The following is a 19,669-nucleotide window of genomic DNA, read 5'->3' as shown; positions in this document are numbered from 1 at the left end:
TTTGAGAAGTTTTTTGAAGGAGGAAATGGTTGGTGAGGCCTTGGCAGAGAATTCAAGAGAAGGACCCAGCAGTCAATGCTTTGCCACTGTTGGAATGATAGGAGAGGTGAAGCGAAGAGGGTGACATTTGAGGAAGTAAATATTTGGCAGGCTAGAGGTGGCTTAGATTGCAGAGATGGGTTGAGGCAGGGCCCTGGAGAGATTTATTAATGAAGACATGGATTTCAAGTTAAAGGCATTAGCTGATGGGTCATTTAGACAGGATACTTGCAGCAGGCTAGTTAGGGTTCGAGGGTGAGCATAGAGTATGATGCTTAATCAAGCAAATTCAATCAGTGCTGACTTTTTAAAAAAAAATTCCAAAGTGATTTATTACAAGTGGGTGTCGCATTCATTATCATTAGAATGCAGCTCATTGTGAGATTCCCAAATAACCACTTGAATCCTTTTTAGTATGCCCACACAACATTTCACCAAAGAATAGATGCAGCTTGCTATGATGGCCCAGTGCTTTTAGTATTCAAATTAAGTTGTTAAAAATTGTGATTTTTCTTGGTTAAAATTATAGTTTATACTGTCTGATAGCATTTCACTGAAGTATAAAATTGAAATGTATAATTTACCAGCCTTCCAAGTTTTTGACATTAATTATGAGCAAATTTTCCAAGCCATTCTGTGTGCCTGGAGCCTTTATAGACTTCTGATAAATCTTAATTGGCAAGATTTCAGTTTAGAAAATACATTTCCATTACCTGGAGTCATCTTTCAATGTTAATTATTTATAACTGGTTTGTTAAATGGGTATCGTTGGGCTTATAGCTTTGAAGTAAGACCTTGCTGCCATGTAGGATGCTACTGGATATTATTGAGGATTATTAGGATTTTACCTTTTACAATTGTATTGCATTCTGGCTGCTGGTTTTAATATTAAATGACCAGGACTTTGGGAGCTTAGCAACAACGTAAGCTTAGATGTGAAGCTGACCAGTGAATGAAAGTGAAGAGTTAATGTAGAATGTTTCTTGATCCTAAAAGGTGGGGAGCTACAGTAAAATTAAAATTCATCTCACTGGAAATGAGTCTGAGCTTTGGCCAGTACAACCAAATAATGCTGAATAATCAAATTGTAATACTGACTTTTGAAGGATTATAAATTTTGGTTCACATGTCACGCACTTTTGCGTCAATTGGCAAAAGATTGTTTAGTATAGTTACACTTCTAGGATTAGCCTCAAAACAGTTTTTTTTTAAATCTCAACTTATTGCAAATTTTAAAGTGACTCAATTAAATTATTAAAAATGATGGAAAACTGAGAACTTATTATCTTAAGTACTTCAAAAGAAAACCAATGGCCCCTGCTGGAACTGTGCTCTCCTGGCATTCGGCATCGCTAGTTCAGCTCTGTCAGAAGTGACCCACCTTTTTCCCAGTCCCTCATACTTGCATCAAAGCCAATCCAGGAATCTTCAGCCACCACCTCACTAATGTTAAGAGTGTGACTTGGAATCGAGGAGACCTGATGTGACATCTCTTTCTTAGAGGTAATATCAGTTAAGTGTTTGGAATTTTTAAACAAGGTGAAATTACTTAGTGGGAAAATGATTTTCTTTAAAAATCCTAAGCGTAAACTTAAATTCTGCCTTCAGAATAAATTGTGACAACTGTGAAAAGATTAATGTGGTGGCTATGATAACCTGATGGGGGCATGGGTATTCACCCTTGGCTCACAGCTGGATAGGACTGGATCAAAATGTAATTATTTTATTTTTTTTACATGTTGGCAGTTTTGAAGTGATCAAGGTTATTCATGAAAAATTGTTGGATATGGTGGGGAAAGTGCAGTAAGTAAAAAATCATTTACCATATTTTTTTCCAAATTGTAGCTTAATTTAGATTTAGGCTGACTGTTGATTAACTTTTCTTTTACAGAGTTCCCATTATGTTGGTTGGAAATAAAAAAGATCTACATATGGAAAGGTAGGTACTTTTTTACATGGGCATTTTAGAAAGTGTCAGCATATAAAATGCCTATCTGCAAGTGCACTCAACAAATGGTAGGGTAGTAATCTCATTTGGCCATCTGCTTCTGAAGTCTGTCTGAAAGCCACAGCCCAAAATAATCCCTCTACTTGGTTTTATGTTTTTATTTAAGAATAAAGATGCCCCAAAGCTAGCTGCAAGGAGAAACGCAAGACCAATGAAAAATGGATTGTTTTCCCAAATTGCCCATCTTCTGTCTTCTCTGGTGATCAGTCTGACTACCAGCCAGCCCTTCCCCTGATAATGTACCATTGCAACCAGAACCTGCCTCTCCTGCACACACACTCCCATACTTGAATCCCAATAGCATGGCTCTAAATAGTACACGATCTAAATAAAACTAAAAACCCATATCAATTTTATGAAGTAAAAGGAGCTGATCACATTCTTCATGCTCTGCATCATGAAGTAGTATTTCCTCATGTTTCTGTCCCTCCTCATCAAGAATTGGCTGCTGGAAATTCAGAATTAAACAGTTAAACCTTCTTACAGTGCTAAAAAGAACTTCATGCTAAGGAAATAATGATCCTGATACAAGTGGATTTTGGGAATCAAATTTGTTAATCTGCAGTTATGACAGACATTCTTAGTGACTGAACTAAAAATATTTGAGGAATTTTAAGTGTAATCTCTTTGATTCCCTGCAAACAAAAGGAATATGTTCAAACATTCCACCTTCTTTGAATTTTCCGGGAGCTTGGGGAGCCTATGGTTCCCTGTTGTTTTCTCCATGGCAATGCCTTGGCTAACCAGTCAGCACCCTCTTCTCCTGTAGTATAAATTGCTGTCATCATTTGAAATTTGACATTCTTGTGTTTGTCCTGATGAGTGCAAGACGAAAACTTCAGGAACGTGTCTCTTTTCAGCAAAATTTGATTTTAAATGATTAGTTCCAAACTTCTAAAAATCGATTTATGCTGCCTTCCATTGTAGTTGTAGCTTTACTTTTAAAAAAGAAGCTCTTGAATTTTATTATGCCCAATTCCATCACAAAAGGAGGTTCACTCTAAATGTGACCAGCATTTAATCTTTTCTCATGTACCAATACTTCAGGAATAAGCTTTCAGCTGTAACGTGCACTGGTAGAATGGGATGGTATTACCAAAAATACTGGGGTAATTACACTAGCTCCTTTGGTTCATTTGATCTCACTCTTAGCTTTTTTTTTCAAGCATTCACTTGAACAGGTCTCATTTTGCCTTTTGAACAGTTTCTCTTTGACAAGTTTTGTGAGAAGTTTGACTATTAGGCGTTAGAACAATTATTGATTGGAGTTTTGGAGAATGCTACCAGTGCAACAAGAAATCATATAATGAATGTTCAAATTTAGTATTATTTCAGGATCAGCCATTTTCGCGTGCAGGAATCTGCGTCATTTTTTTACTTAACTTTTGTCCAAATCAACAATTTTGTTTCTCAGTTACATGTAGCCCTTCGATTCATAGAGACAGTGCTTTGAAACTTTTTTGTGGCCAGTTTCCAACTTTTGTTAAATATTTCCAGCCTGATCCGCTTAAAATTTTGTTGGTTGGTTGGTGTCATTATCTTCCCAGAAGTGTGACTGCTTTGGATCTCCACCTCTGTTTCTCTTGTGCTGCTCGTACACATTAAATATAGGACAGCTGCATCCAGTCCCATTATATCTGTCATCTATTTGCTCCTCTTGCTTTCCTCTCCTACCCTTCCCGTCAATCTTTCCTTCCAATAATTGTCTGTTTATCATCTGCTCTAATGATGTAACCAAAATACTATATTTTTCTCGCTTTGATGTTATGCACTAATTTCCTCTTTGTTGCAGCCATTTCCAGTGCTACTTCATTAGTCTTACTCCCAGCGTAGGATATGCGGACCATTCTCCAAATGTCCTCATCAAATAGTGTTTTTAAAATGTTATTTTTAGGGTGATCAGTTACGAAGAAGGAAAGAGCTTAGCTGATTCCTGGAGTGCTGCTTTCTTGGAATCCTCTGCTAAAGAGAATCAGGTAAGGACAGTAAAATTGTGGAGAAGAACTTGAGAGGTTTGAAGCAGTATTGTCCCTGTGCCTGTTTAAGCTCTCAATCTGTTAAAGCCATACCTTTCACAAACCCGGACCATCCTTAAGTGCTTCATAACCAATGAAGTGCAATCTTTCTTGTAATGCAGGGAAATGCAGCAACCAATTTGTTCACAGCAAGTTTCCACAAGCGCCAATGAGATAAGAGACTAGGCAATCTTGTTTTTTGTATGGTGGCTGATTGATAAATGATGCCAAGGCACCTCAGGAGAGCAGCCTGCTCCTTTTCAAGATGTGTCTTGGGATGTTTGACATCCAAAAGAACGGTTTAAAATCTTGGCCAAAACATGGCACCTCTAACACTACAGCAATCTCTCAGTGCTGCGATTATTGGTTATGTATTGAAGTTTCAAGTGGGGTTTGAAGCCAAGACCATTTGATTATGAACTAAGTATGCTGGTCTGCTGCTTGATGCTTAATTGCCCATGCAGAACACCAATGGCAAAACTTCACATCCTGCATCTACTGCTAGGGGTACATTATTTGGAGAATCAGCTCCCTATGTGGAGTCTTTCTCAATAACAGCAGAGATGAAAGATTTTGGCAGAGATTGGAATCATTGGGCACTGACCACCCCCCCACCTGATTCTTTTCCTGCAGCACATCTGTAAATTGGCCAATTAGTGTCTTTAATTTCTCATTCATTCTGTACTCCCAGTAGCGAGCAAGATTAACTTCACACGGTACAGCTATCCTTGTTGTATTTGTCAGCATCTATTAAATATATTTTTACAGAGCTTTCATGTCCTCAGGATGCTCCAAATCACTTCACAGCTAATTAATTGCTTTTTTTGAATTTTGACACTGCTGTTATGTATGCAAACTGTGACCGTTATTTCAGTTTTACCTACGTTCCTGATGGCCAGCTTCCTTCCTTGCATCCAAGGCCATCTTTTCTGCATCTCTACATCTTTGCCTACTTGATATGGCACAGCTGATGGTAAATGCTGAGTTGTTCAGATCCCAGAGGGAAACTTCAGACAATTGTCACAACTATTTTCAGTTTGTATGTTTCGAGATTTGGACTTTGAATTCAGTAGTAATAAGACCACTGAGTCGTGGGTTTTTACAAAATTAGATTAAACATTTATTAACAAGAAAAATGATTTTTAAGCACATACATATATCTACAATTTACTACTATAATAACTTCTAAATCCCCTAATTAATCTAACTCCCAGTTACACTTTTGTTAAGGCAACAGCAAGACACTCAGATTTTAAAAAACCAAGGCAAACATGATACGCTGAACAATCCAGTTCGAAGTGAGTTTCCTTAACTTCAGTTCTTCATAGACAGCAGCTTGAGGCTTAGATGCTGAAGGCATTTCATACTTTTTAGATCTTAAAATTCTTGGCTTTTACACACAGCCTGCTTTCCCTTATACATATTTTCCCCTTTGAATGCAAATTCCCATTGTTTCACTATGTCTTTGGACTTTACCTTCCTGGTTATAAAACATGATCATAGTACCAATACCAGTAATCTTCGGGAAAAATAAATGCTGTTTCTTAACTTGGTGACGCATTTCACTCCCTCTCTTTGAATTCAAGCTAGTCTGGTTTATTTAAGAATGCAAATGTCCTTTTACACTTTACATTCTGAACTTCTCCCATGTTTACCTACTTAACATTTCAAACGTAGCTCATCATCTAATTCATGAATTCAGACCAGCTTTAATCCAATTAAGTGCCTCTCTCGCGCGCGCGCGCACACACTCACATATCGACATTATTTTACAATAAGTTCCAATAACATTATTATATCTTCCTGTCACTGCTTTAGTCCCTATCCACTGCAGAACCCCAAGGCCATGCTTAATCACATTGCTTAACTTTCAAATACTCGTAGTACCCTTGACACTTTCAAATCACCACAATTTACAACTCATTTGAAATCCACATCATTACCCGTGCAAAACCCTGCATTTCTATTGCCCCACACTCTCTCCAAGATTTATGTGGGTCACTGTGACATTGCAAATCAACTTCAAACTCATGCTCACTTTCAAATCTTTTGAATCTCTTCATAGAGTTTCCTCACCTACCTTTTCCAGCTTAATGCCTCTAACATAGGACTACTCCTGGTTTCCCACTTCTGTGCCATTTGTGGCTTCTTTAGCACTGTGCTCCTGTACTTGAAAATTTGTACCTAGTACCATCCTCCTTACTTTCAAAACTCATTCTTGAACCCAATATTAACCCTCTTTGATCCAGTTTTCTCTCCTGTTTGACATCCACTTTCCTCAATGAAGCGCTTTGAGAAATTTTCATCCGCCTGAGATGCGAAGCTCTATAGAGGTTAAATTTGGTCCCAAGTTGGATTAGGAAATTCAGAAGAAGTTAATTTACCCAACGACTGGTGAGAATGTGGAACTTTCTACCACATGGAGTAGTAGGGGAAGGAACATAGATCCTTTTAAGGGGAAGCTGGATAAGCATACAAGGGAGAAAGGCAAATGCTTACCTGTGAAGTTCCTAGAGGGATTCCCCAGTGCGTCTTTGGGGTACCCCCCAATCCAACGCCAGAGAGCTCGGAAGTTATGGCGCATTGAGCTTTTTAATGAATGGAATAAACAACCTATGGGGGGAAAACATTAAGCGTGAGGGAAAGAAAATACGTAATTTTTTGTCAATTTAAAATGTTTTTATGGCATGTGTGGACTTCAGTACCATTCTAAATAATAAATTCTATATACTGTTGAATATACTCACCCATCTTCATTGCATTCATTGACTTACAAAGGCTCCTGGTTAAACAACACATTGATTTTAAAATACTCCTCCTTGTTTTCAAATCGTTCCATGACCTATATAAATACATGTTGAGTATACTTTCTAGTACAAGTCTAAAACTAGAACTTTGGGTAAGGACTTGCAATGAGTATATTATCATGGTTTTACAGCTTACCTATATGTCAGGCTCTAAACCACAGGTTTAAGATTTACCAAAGTGATCTTTGATTGAAAATTAAACAAACCATGTCATAGGGGTTACCGAAGTACAAGGTTTGATGACTGCACGATTGCATAGTTCTCTAGTGAAGTTTTTAGACAGCTGCTCCTTTTCAATGTCATGTCCTGTCAATGTGAATTCAGTACTGGAAGATAGAGAATTGTCCACTATTTTGTCAAGAGAAGTTGCAAAAGGTTTTTCAGGTTGCAGTGATGCTTTATGTGACTTTCCTCTGCTGTCTTTTGCTGTGATCGTTTACAGTATTATAAAGTTTCAAACAGAAGGCATAGCTAATAACCTAAGGAAATAAATGGTGCAGATTAGACAGACTCAATGTCTGGATGGTTCAATTCATCCTTAGATGTTTGTAAATTAAATATTGTTTAATGTTGGCACACAAACGTATCATTGAGTTGTATCTAAGTATTGTATTGGCCAGACTGGGAAAGACGGGGCAGAAATTGTATGTACTAATCCTATTTTACTGCTCGTAGAGAGGTTTGGAGATTTGCAAGGACAAAGTTCAAGCATGGGTTTTCGGAAGAGTGGATGATGACAGTGGTTTTGAAAGGGAGAGGAACTGTACCCGAGGGGGAGGAAACCATGTTAGGCAGCATGAGGGCTAGGAAGAGAAGTTGGGTGGTCAGCAGTTTAATAAGAATGTGGTTGAGAACAAGAGGTAGATCTTGTGGACATGAGTTTAGAGAAGCATGAGAGGAGATAGGAGGAAAATGGGCGGGGCACGGGGGAGAAAAACACTCCTTTGGAGTGAGGGCAGGAAGAACATTTCTGAGTCCCTGATCTATTAGGTGATGGTGGATCCCTGGCAACTGAAAATGGTTGGCTCTTTTTTCCCAGTCTGGTGCAAATTTGCATGTGTAAACTCTGATGCATGACCAAAAGGTCTAATCATAGAGATACCATCTGCAGTCATCTGTTTTTCTTTTGGTTTTCATATTATTTCTGCCAAATTCCTCTTAGTCTTGCAAGTGTTAAATACAACTAATTGTTAATGAGAAATGTCAATAGAAGTTTAGACTGAAACTGTGTATGAGCTACTTTAAGATTCTATTCAACCATGATAAATCATTGTCCAAAGCAAGAGCTGAAGAAAACAGAAGGGAGAAATTATTCTTCCGAAGTGTAGTTTCAGTAGAAGAAGCTGTTTGGTTAATTCGGGATAGCAGCAGGCCCAGTGGTTTCTCCAAGACAGTAACCAAAATCCACTCCTAAAGAAGCCCGAGGTAGTTGGACAGCCTTTTAACAGGTGTTCATAGGCAGCTGTTCAGATTGTCCTGAGTTTTGACTCTTCCGCACTGAACCTTTAATTGTATCATCTATATCTTTGATCAGCACTGTCAAATTCTGCCATTCGGGGTTACATTTCCTGTTACCATAGCAACATCTTTTAGCATTCCAGTTCTTAATTTTGTCACTACCAAATTTGTCCTTAGGATTAAAAGGTTAAATCATCATTGAAGCAGTTAAGCAACATGATTATAAAATCATACAGTTAAATGAGGTAGCATTGTGTGAGAAGAAAGGACTAAGTTTCAGCAAACAGCTTGAATTTTCACACTTCAATTTGTTATGGTTTCAGTGAATATCGAGCTTTCTAGAAGTTCCCATTTCCTCTCTATAACTTCATGCTATCACATGACCTCTATCATACTGCTGCTTTTCTATTGATTTAATAACTTGGATTCTCCATGGTTGGTCTCCAAGCTAGTTAATGCTTGCCTTTTTTTCATGTTCTACCTTCTGGGGGTTGGTCATCCAAAACTGTTGCTGTGTCCTGATTCATACCAAGTCCCTTTCACCTGTGTGCTCGCTGACCACCATTTGTTCCCAGTAAAGCAACGGCTCTCAACCTTTTCAGTCCCTCCATGGCCTTTTCCCTCCCTAATTTTCTCCAGACCTACAACCCGTGCTCCTCTAATTCTGGCCTCTTGAGCATCCCTGATTTTAATTGTTCCACCATTGATGGAAGTGCTTTCAGCTGTCTGGGCCCTAAATTCGGAAATTCCCTCCCTAAATCTCTCTGCTTCTCCTCTTTTTAAGATGCTTCTTAAAACTTCTTTGCGCATCTTCCTAATATCTTCTTGTCTTGCTGAGGGCCATGGCTTGTTTTATAATGTACTTTGAATTACCTTATTATGTTTTATTACATTAAAGGCACTATATTGTTAAAAGTTCATTTTGAAACCTACTAAGTATGCCTCTAGGCTAGGTGGTGTTGTGGCCATCATTGTCAACAGCCTTCAGGTAAAAATGTTTAAAACATTTGTTTAATGTCATGGGCATCCTTTTGGCGCACTCCCAGTGCTGGTAGGCTCCAACATCATTACAATGTCCAGGTCTCTCACACTCTGGATCCATTTTCTAGTGCTGTCAGAACCTGCGATCTATTTCCCCAATTCTGCAGCCCAGGCATCTCTCTCAGTTGTTGAAACCTCTCTGATTCTTCATCCAATGTTTCAGGCACCAAGACCCAATCTGGCACTGAAAAACCACAGGGACTCCACCCCTGTAAATTCAACTTTCCTCGTCCCCTCTTGAGCCAGATCCCCAGTTCTGCCAAAGTCAGTTTCTCCCCCACCTCAATTACTCAGTGCTGTAAAACCACTTAAAAGAGCCGCAGTAGTTCTCCCACAGTGTTATCAAACTTACTCCAGTGTAGAAAATCCCCAGAAACACTGGTTCAATCTCACCCTATCTCACCAAATCCCCCTTTAGTGTTTCAAGCTCCCCTCCCGCCCAGATAGTACCCCACATTGAGTGTCTCCAACCTTCTACATTTTGATATGGATGCTGTGCTTTTCAAAGTTAAGCAATAAATATTGAGTACATTAAGGAACAATTTTACCTGCCAACTCACTAAGCAATGGCACGGAAGATTCATTAGTATATCATATATTGTAAACTGGAATGATGCACATGCAGATTTTCTTCTTGCAGTACTGCTTAATATCTTGCACCTTTCAACAGCAAAGAGCAAAACTAAATCTTTAAGGCAGAGATTTAAGGTTTTGTTTCTTGTAATGTATTTAACCTCTGGAAATCTGTGTGGTGGGGGAGATCTGTAGGTTGGTTTAAATGTGACCCTGACAGATGTCTGCAGTATACATAACCCAGGTTCATTTGATTCTTTAGCTCTGATGTGACAGGTTTAATGGCATGACAAGCGCCAAATCAAATCTGGCACCCTTCCCTGTGAGCTGAAGGGTTAGTCTGCAAAAACTGTGAAAAGCAATAACCCTCCTAATTACAATGCTGAAGTAAATCGAGCAGGACCAGTGCTAGATCATCGTGACTCTGCAGTATCATTTCTGCTGCATAGACATGCAGAGGTAGCGTGCATGAACGGTTTTGTGTGTATAAGGTCCATCCCCAGCCTAATGATCGACGCTGCTTTTTTAATTAAAAGTCCTGAAGATTTAGTTGTATTTAGCATATTTAACACCAAATTAACTTCTGGGGCAATCTGAAAAGCGTTCTATTCAACGCTATTCATGGTGTTGAATAGAATCCCAGTCTTAATTTTTTAAAAACTAACAAATTTACTTCAATGTATACAAAGATGTTTATAGACCCACAATTTTAGCTCCTCTGTTTTAATTTTTAAAAAGTCAGCTGAACTCCAGATTGCAAAATGAATTCAAAGATGGAAAGTGATAAGCCAGTGTTCCAAAAAGCCAGTTGATGATTTCAAATGTAACTTAGAATTTACAGCACAGAAACAGGCCATTCAACCCAAATGATTTATGCTTTACCCTAACCTCCTCTCATGCTATATCATCTCACCCCATCAGCATATCCTTTTTATTTTCCCCTTGTGCATATGTAGCTTCTCCTTTATGTTTTTCATTTCAACTACTCCCTGTGGTAATGTTATTCCCATAGAGACCAATAACTTTTAAAAAGATAGGCAAATTTCTCAGTAACTGGCAGATAGAATCGCGGGACAAGATTTCACATTTTAAGACTTTTACTGTAACAATTAAACTAAAATCAACAGAGACTAAGAATGACTTAACAAAGTAACTATTACACCAAACTACAGAAAAGGTGTTTCTCCATTAACTAACACATCTGAAATACTTTGACATGTTTTTACTTAACACCACATTCCCAGCAGATTTGTAGCCTTGAAGATTGAGTTCCATGCTCCTCCTGACTTTTCAGCAGGCTTCTTTCTCTCTGCCTCATCAGGGCGAGTCTTCCAGTGCCCTTTGAAAGTCGCTCCACTCAGTCCACTGAGTGTCCTCAAACCAACTTTCAGCAGCAAGCCCACTCCAGTGATTCCTTGATCTGTAAATATCCGTAAACCTCATCTCTTGGAACAGAAAACCAATGCTCACCAGCATCCTGCTTGGTAGTTAACAAAAAATATACTGTTCTTCCTCTGCTTTTCACAGCAGCATATGTTTCTGTCCCCCTCTCCATATTTTTGTTTGTGCCTGTCTTTTGTATCAAGGTATGAAAATGGACAACTTAATTTTCTATAGATTTTGGTTGGAGATCATAGGGACCAATGTCTGGGCAGAGTAATCCCCCCCAACCTCCCGTTTACAGAATGTGGGCTTCGCTGGCTAGGCCAGCATTTATTTTCCATCCCTAATTGCCCTTGAGAATGTAGTGGTGAGCCGCTGCCTTGAACCACAGCAGCCTCTGTGATGTAGGTACACCCACAGTGCTGTTAGGGAGGGAGTTCCAGGATTTTGGAACGGTGATATATTAACAAGTCAGGATGGTGAGTGACTTGGAGGGGAACTTAAAGGTGGTGGCGTTCCCATGTATCTGCAGCCCTTGTCCGTCTAGATGGTAGTGGTCGTGGATCTGGAAGGCGCTGTCTAAGGAACAACACAGCTGCCACTGTTCTTCGGCGGTGGAGGAAGTGAATGGCATCCCTTTCACAAACAATCAAATGGGCTACTTTGTCCTGGATGGTGTCATGCTTTTTGAGTGTTGTTGGAGTTGCACTCATGCATGCAAGTGGAGCGTATTCCATCACACTCCTAACTTGTGCCTTGTAGTTGGCGGACAGGCTTTGGGGAGTCAGGAGATGATTTACTCGTCGCACGATTCCTAGTCTTTGACCTGCTCTTGTAGCCACAGTATCTATATGGCTAGTCAAATTCAGTTTCTGTTCAATGGTATATGTTGATAATAGTGGATTCAGTGATGGTAATGCCCTTGAATGTCAAGGAACGATGGTTAGATTCTCTCTCGCTGGAGATTGTGATTGCCTGACATTGTGTGGCGCAAACGTTACTTGCCTCTTGTCAGCCCAAGCCTGGATATTGTCCAGGCCTTGCTGCAATTGGACATAGACTGCTTCAGTGTCTGAGGAGTCGCGAATGGTGCTGAACATTGTGCAATTATCAGCAAACATCCCCACTTCTGACCTTATGATGGAAGGTCAATGATGATTTGGGATTTGAACCGCCTCTACCCATAGCTATAACCTGGTCCTCTGGATTACTACTACAGTGACATTACCACTCCTCCACCCTCTGCGCCAAATTTACAGACAGGTGGGTAATATTGTTAAAAATGGGCAAGAAACTGGTTTTGTTTTAAGTCATGTCATAGAGTTCAGAAAATTAGTTGTTTGAAGTTTCATATTTAGATAGCCTGGAACCATGATATCCCCAGGCTATCATTGGTGAATTGAAATTCTGTGCTGATCACAGTACATGACTCAGCAGGAAGAACTCTTAGTCAGGTACAGAATGTCGTGGGTTTAAGTCTCACTCCAAAAAAAATTGAGTGCCTAATGTAGGCTGACACTCCAGTGCAGTACTGAGGGAGAGCTGCACTGTTGAACAGATGAAACATGAAACAGTGGCTCCAATTGCCCTCATGGGCAAATGTAAGAGATCCCACACCTTATTTTGAAGTCTAGCAGTGGAGTCCCAGCCAACATCTCAAAACAGATCATGTGTCAATTTTCATATTGCTGATTGTGGGAACTTGCTGTGCAAAAATTGGCTGCAGTGTTTCTAAAGTGCTTCATTGGTTGTAAAGCACTTTGGGATATCCTGAAGTTGTCAAAAGCACTTGTCTTTTATGTTAAAATGTGTTGGGTACTCCACAGCACCTGATGTGGAAATGTTTTAAAATGCACAGGATAATTCATAATGCAGACACAAACAGTGACAGAAGAGGTTGTAGAAACTTGTTCTTTTGCTCTCGTAACTTCCCAAAAAACAGATTTGTATTGTAATTTATTTCTTGGGACCTGGGCAGTGCTGGCAAGGCCACATTTGTTAGATATTCCTAGCTGTCCTTTGAAGATTGCCTTCTTGAACTGCTACACTCTTGTAATGATAGTGTTCCTACAGTGTTATGTAGGGAATTCCAGAATTTCAACCCAATGAAGATGAATGAACAGCGATTATATGTCCAAATCAGAACAGGGTGTGACATCAGAAATCTACACAGTATATTGTCTTATAACTTTGTTGTATTTTTTTACACTGAGAAATCTGATGTGTTTAAGGCCTCTTTATGCTTCTAGTAGATTCCAAATTTAACTCTACCTAGTACCTATTTGAATTATCAAGGAACATTACTGGGAACTGAGTGCTCCTGCAGAATCTGTGCATATCTGTTGCTAACTGGTTCTGAAGTAAGTCAATAAAGGTGCTTGGCTTCGGGTGTGAATGGATTTGAGTCTCAAGTCTATTACAAGGCTGTCTGGTTGAAACCACTGGCACCATTTAAGTGACGAAAGACGTATGAAACTTGCTATATGCATGATTGAGAGCATGAGGCAGAGGGCATATTCCACAGGATGTTACTGGCAAAGGGTCAACTAACCTTAGTGACCAGCCAATAGCTTGTATCTTTGGGTATCTCTTTCTGATTCTAAGTTTTCTAAGTGACAGATGTACACAGACTTCCATGATCATTCGACAAAATCTGACAAATGTTTAATGTTGGAGACAGTGGTCTGGGTTTAGTTAGCGTAGCGTTGCTTTTTATGTTTTTTTTCATTTGATTAGATATGGATTAAACATTCTTTGTCCAAGGAAGTCTTATCAATTTTCCCTTACAGCTACTAATAAACTTAATTGATGGCCGGAAGTAACATGGTTTGATTATTTCTTCTGTCCCAAAGAGCAGGTGAATTTGATGGTGCACTTTTCAATTCAGTGGGCAAATTAACGTATTGCGTATTCCTGGTTGATTCTTGGGTTCGTGGGGATTGAGAGTTTATTTGAGGGCAGGGCATTGTGAAGGGGAAGGGTGAACAGCCAGTGGTTGTGGTACATATTGTTACCATAGGTTAAAAAAGGATGAGGTCCTACAAGCTGAATATAGGGAGTTAGCATGTAAATTAAAAAGTAGTACCTCAAAGGTAGTAATCTCAGGATTACTACCAGTGCCACGTGCTAGTGAGAGTAGAAATAACATGATATATCAGATGACTATGTGGCTGAAGAAATGGTGTAGTGGGGGAGAGGATTCAGCTTCCTGTGACACTGGGACCAGTTCTGGGGAAGGTGAGACCAATACAAAGCGGACGGGTTTCATCTGGGCAGGAGAGGGACCAATGGCCTCAGTGGGTGGGGGGGGGGGTGTTTGCTAGTGCAGTCGGGGGAGGGTTTAAACTAGAATGGCAGGGGTATGGGAACCTGAGCAGGGTGTCAGAGAAGGGGGAAACAAAGATAAAAACAAAAGACAGAAAAGTAAGAAGCAAATGTGGAAGGCAGAAAAATAAAAGGCGAGAAACAAATGGGGCCATAGTGCAAAATAAAGCTAAGATGACTAACAGGGTTAAAAAGATAAGTCTAAAGGCATTGTATCTTAAGCGCGGTGCAGTCGCAATAAGGTAAATGAATTAACAGCGCAAATAGATATTATTGGTTATGATATAGCAATTACGGAGACATGGCTGCAGGGTGTCCAAGGATGGGAACTGAACATCCAGGGGTATTCAATATTTAGGAAGGACCGACAAATAGAGGAAGGACCGACAAATAGAGAAAGGAGGTGGGGTAGCATTGTTACTAAAGGAGGAAATCAATGCAAAAGTGAGGAAGGACATTGGCTCAGATAATCATGATGTGGAGCCTAAAAACAAAAATGGCTGGAAAAACTCAGCAGGCCTGACAAGCATCTGCAGAGAGGAATACAGTTAATGTTTCGAGTCCAAGTGACTCTTCATCAGATGTTTTTGTTTCAGATTTCCAACATCCACAGTATTTTGCTTTTATCTATGATATGGAACCTGTTTGAGTGGAGAATTAGAAAAACCAAGGGGCAGAAAACATTGGTGGGGGTTCTCTTTAGGTCCTCAAACAGTAATGGGGCTGTAAGGGAAGGCATTAAGCGGGAAATAGCATGCAATAAGGGTACAACTGTAATCATGGGTGACGTTAATCTACATATTGATTGGACAAACCAAACTAGCAATAACACTGTGGAGGAGGATTTCCTGGAGTGTGTACATGATGGCCTTTTGGACCAATACATTGAGGAACCAACTGGAGAGCAGGCTATCCTAAACTGGGTATTGTGCAATGAGAAAAGATTAATTAACAGTCTTGGGGAAGAGCAACCATAAAGTGATAGAATTGTTCATTAGAATGGAGAATGAAGAAGTTGAATCCAAAACTAGAGTCCTGAATCTAAATAAAGGGAACTACAAGGGAATGAGGTGTGAGTTGGCAGTGATGGATTGGGGAACTTTACTGAAAGGGTTGACAGTGGATAGGCATTGGCTAATATTTAAGGAACGAATGCATGAATTGCAACAATTATTCATTCCTATCTGGCACAAAAATAAAACAGGAAAGGTGGCTCAGCCATGGCTTTCAAAAGAAATGAGAGATAGTATTAGACCCCAAGAGGAGAGATATAAAGTTACCAGAAAAAGCAGCAAGCCTGAGGATTGGGAGCAGTTTAGAATTCAGCAAAACTGAACAAAAAGATTGATCAAGAAGGGGAAAATGGAGTATGAGAGTAAACTTGCAAGGAACATAAAAACTGACTGTAAAATCTTCTATAAATATGTAAAGAGAGAAAGACTAGTGAAGACAAACTTAGGTCCCTTACTGTCAGAAACTGGGGAAATTATAATGGGGAACAAAGAAATGCCAGAAGAATTGAACACATTTTGGTTTTGTCTTCACAAAGGACACAAATAATTTCCCAGAAAAGTTTAGGGAACTAAGGGTTTAGTGAGAGGGAGGAATTGAAGAAAGTTAGTATTAGTAGAAAAAAAATGGTGCTAGAGAAATTAATCAGGTTAACGGCTGAAAAATTCCCAGGGCCTGATTATCTATATCCCAGAGTACTAAAGGAAGAGGCTCTGGAAACATTGGATGCATTGCTGGTCATCTTCCAAAATTCTAAAGAATCTGGAGCAGTTCCTACAGATTGGAGGGTGGTAAATGTAACCCTACTATTTAAAAAAGGAGGGAGAGATAAAACAATTACAGACCAGTTAGCCTAACATCAGTAGTGGGGAAAATGCTAGAGTCTGTTATAAAAGATGTGGTAACAGAACTTGGAAAGCATTAACGGGATTAGACAAAGTCATGGGTTTATGAAAGGGAAATCATGCTTAACTAATCTACTGGAGATTTTTGAGGATGTAACTAATAGAATAGAGAAGGGAGAACCTGTGGATGTGGTGTATTTGGATCTCAAGAAGGCTTTTGATGAAGTCCCACATAAGAGGCTATTGGGCAAAATTAAAGGATCGGGGGTAATACACTGGCATGGATTGAGAATTGGTTGACAGACCGGAAACAGTGTGCGAGAATAAATGGGTCTTTTTCTGGGTGGCAGGCGGTGACTAGTGGTGTACTGCAGGGATTAGTGTTTACGCCCTAGCTATGACTTGGATGAGGGAACCAAATGCAATATTTCCAAATTTGCTGATGACATAAAATTGGGCGGGGTTTTTAAGAGAATGCAAGGAGGCTTCAGGGTGATTTAAACAAGTTGTGTGTGGGCAAACACATGGCAGGTGCAGTATAATGTGAATAAATGTGAAGTTATACGCTTCAGTGTGAAAAACAAAGGCAGAGTATTATTTAAATGGAGATATATTGGGAAATGTGGATGTACAAAGGGACCTGGGTGTCCTTGTAACCAGTCAATACATGTAAATAGGCAGATGCAGCAAGCAATTAGGATGGCAAATGGTATTCATTGCAAGAGGATTTGAGTTCAGAAGTAAGGACGCCTTACTGGAGTTATACAGGGCCTTGATGAGATCACACTTGGAGTATCGCATGCAGTTTTGGTCTCCCTACCTACTTGCCATAGAGGGAGTGCAGTGAAGGTTCACTAGGCTGATACCAGGAATGGCAGGACTGTCGTATGAGAAGAGATTGGTTCTCTATTCACTAGAGTTTAGAAGAATGAGGGAGGATCTGATTGAAACGTATAAAATTCTAACAGGGCTAGACAGACTAGATGCAGGTAGGATGTTTCCCCTAGTTGAGGGGTGTAGAACCAGGGGCCACAGTCTCAGGGTACAGGGCAGGCTATTTAGGACTGAAATGAGGAAAGTTTCTTCACCCGGAGGGTAGTCAACCTGTGGAATTCTCTACCACAGAAGACTGTGGAGGCTGGGTCACTGAGTATATTCAAAAAAGAAATTGATAAATTATCGTATGTCAGGGGCATCAAGGTGTATGGAGAGAAAGCAGGAAAATGGCGTTGAGATAGAGAATCAGCTGTGATCATATTGAATGGCAGAGCAGGCTCGAAGAGGCCAAAGCCCTACTCCTGCACCGAGTTTCTGTGTTTCTATTTGTGATCTTGGGCAATGAGCTAAAGGGAAGTTTCTGAATAGGGGTAAAAATGGAAACACATCAAATCCTAGTTGATATGTATTGACTCTCAAAATATTTGAATGTCCTACAAAATTCATGCTGTCCTGGCAAAAAAAAGTCATTCATTTAATTGTCCTCTATTTACTTTTGCAGACAGCAGTTGAAGTCTTTAAGCGAATAATTATGGAGGCTGAAAGGGCAGATGGAGGTTGTCAGCAAGCAAAGTCTTCATGCTCCGTAATGTGAGCCCTGAAGTCGCCGATGAAACTGCTCCACTTGAAGAGGCATACTGCCACTTTCCCTTTAAATAAAAACTATGCCTTTTTACCAGTTCTACAGATGGTCAGAGACTTCCTTTTTCTTTCCTCACTTATATTGAACTCTGACCGTTTTGCAAACAGCTTCACTTCGGCATAAAAAAAACTTAAAAGCAATTCATATTTTTCAAATTGTATATTGTATTTCTTGACATGGGCAGTGAATAATCATTTGCCAGCATTCATTCTTCATGTAGCGTGAATGTCAGTTGGAAGTAGTTGATTGTAAACTTTAAACTGAAAAGTGCATATTGTTACACTACTATTTACACAAACAAGCTTGGATATATCAGTGTTTTTCTTCATGTTGTATGTACACTTGTAAATAAACATTAACAGCAAACTGATTTGTTTTTAATACTTGCTGGTAGAAAAATACTGTATGAAGTCTATTGTTTATACAAGACTCGCTGTACAAAGGTATTTTAAATCAATCGAGACAGTTGTATTTAAGATGATGCTTACACCTCATTCTTGCTCTGAACATGGAGCTTGCAGGGCTCCCGAAGTTGACTGACATCTGCTTTTTTTTTTGTTTCTAACATTTTTTAAGTTGAAACCAGTGAAAACAACATTCATTAATTGAAAGTCATTAGCTTGCTGTGTGCAGATTTCTATTGTGTATTTAAATAGGTTTTCAGCAGGCTAAACGTTAAAACTTGAGACTTATCTAAAAATGCAATGCAACAAAACAAATTTTTATATGTATTTATGAAATTACCATACACAATGTTGTTTAGAAACATAAAATTGATTAATGTAGCTATTGACAATCTGCAGTAGTACAACTGCTTTATACTATCTACATTTTAAGCATCCTTCAATAATTCATGTAGGTGATACTAATGCATAAATATTTACGCGGACTGCCTTTAAAACTTTCATTGGGTAGCATTTGTCATTGTTCGTAGGAAAATGCATTTCATGTTTTCCCCCCAATGATTTGCAAGCTGTGCTGGAGGATTTATAATGTCCCATTCCATCCTTTGTTGTAATTCCTACATACAGGGTACTTGCCAGCTAATAAAAAGTGGGATTTAGTACATGGATAGATGTAATGGAATTTTGTTTGCCTGAAGTAATGCAAAATATTAATGTTTTTTAAGTTAAAGTAAGATGAGGAAGGCTTAGTTTGTCTCTTGACTATAAATTTGTTGCAATGCCTATTGGTCTTACAACCCTGGGCAATGCTATTTACGACATGATGAAAATATTTCTGTGATTGGTCAAAAATGCAATAAAATATTTTAATCTCACCTCATTTGAATATTGAAAACTATTTCAGAGCTCAGCTTGATTTGTAGCCACAGTACTGAGACATGGCAAGCCTGTAGTTAGCCATGGGAAATGGACAAAAGCAGCACAAAACAGCAAGAGAAATGCCTGAACTTTAATTAAGAAGATTTCACGGTTACACTATATAAAATTTGCTCTGAAAGGAGCATTTATTACCTTTAAAGAGAGTTCCTTAGAAGAGCTGGTTAGCCTCGACGTTTTGGGAGT

The 19,669-nt window shown here is 39.3% G+C and overlaps 1 protein-coding gene across 1 annotated transcript in view; it reads left to right on the top strand.

Annotated features, from left to right (window-relative positions):
• The window catches only part of rheb (Ras homolog, mTORC1 binding), a 116,096-nt gene extending 96,674 nt beyond the window's left edge, over window positions 1-19,422 (top strand). The window contains exons 5-8 of the mRNA XM_041184297.1: window positions 1,786-1,842; window positions 1,931-1,978; window positions 3,942-4,023; window positions 18,003-19,422. Of these exons, the coding sequence (XP_041040231.1) occupies window positions 1,786-1,842; window positions 1,931-1,978; window positions 3,942-4,023; window positions 18,003-18,095 (280 nt within the window). The 3' untranslated portion in view covers window positions 18,096-19,422. The remainder of the gene's footprint in view (window positions 1-1,785; window positions 1,843-1,930; window positions 1,979-3,941; window positions 4,024-18,002) is intronic.
• Window positions 19,423-19,669: the final 247 nt, after the last annotated feature.

This window comes from Carcharodon carcharias, chromosome 3 (genome assembly GCF_017639515.1).
Source record: "Carcharodon carcharias isolate sCarCar2 chromosome 3, sCarCar2.pri, whole genome shotgun sequence".
Lineage (NCBI taxonomy): Eukaryota > Metazoa > Chordata > Chondrichthyes > Lamniformes > Lamnidae > Carcharodon > Carcharodon carcharias.
Note: the sequence above shows the minus strand (reverse complement) of the source record. Positions and strands in the feature narration are given on the sequence as shown.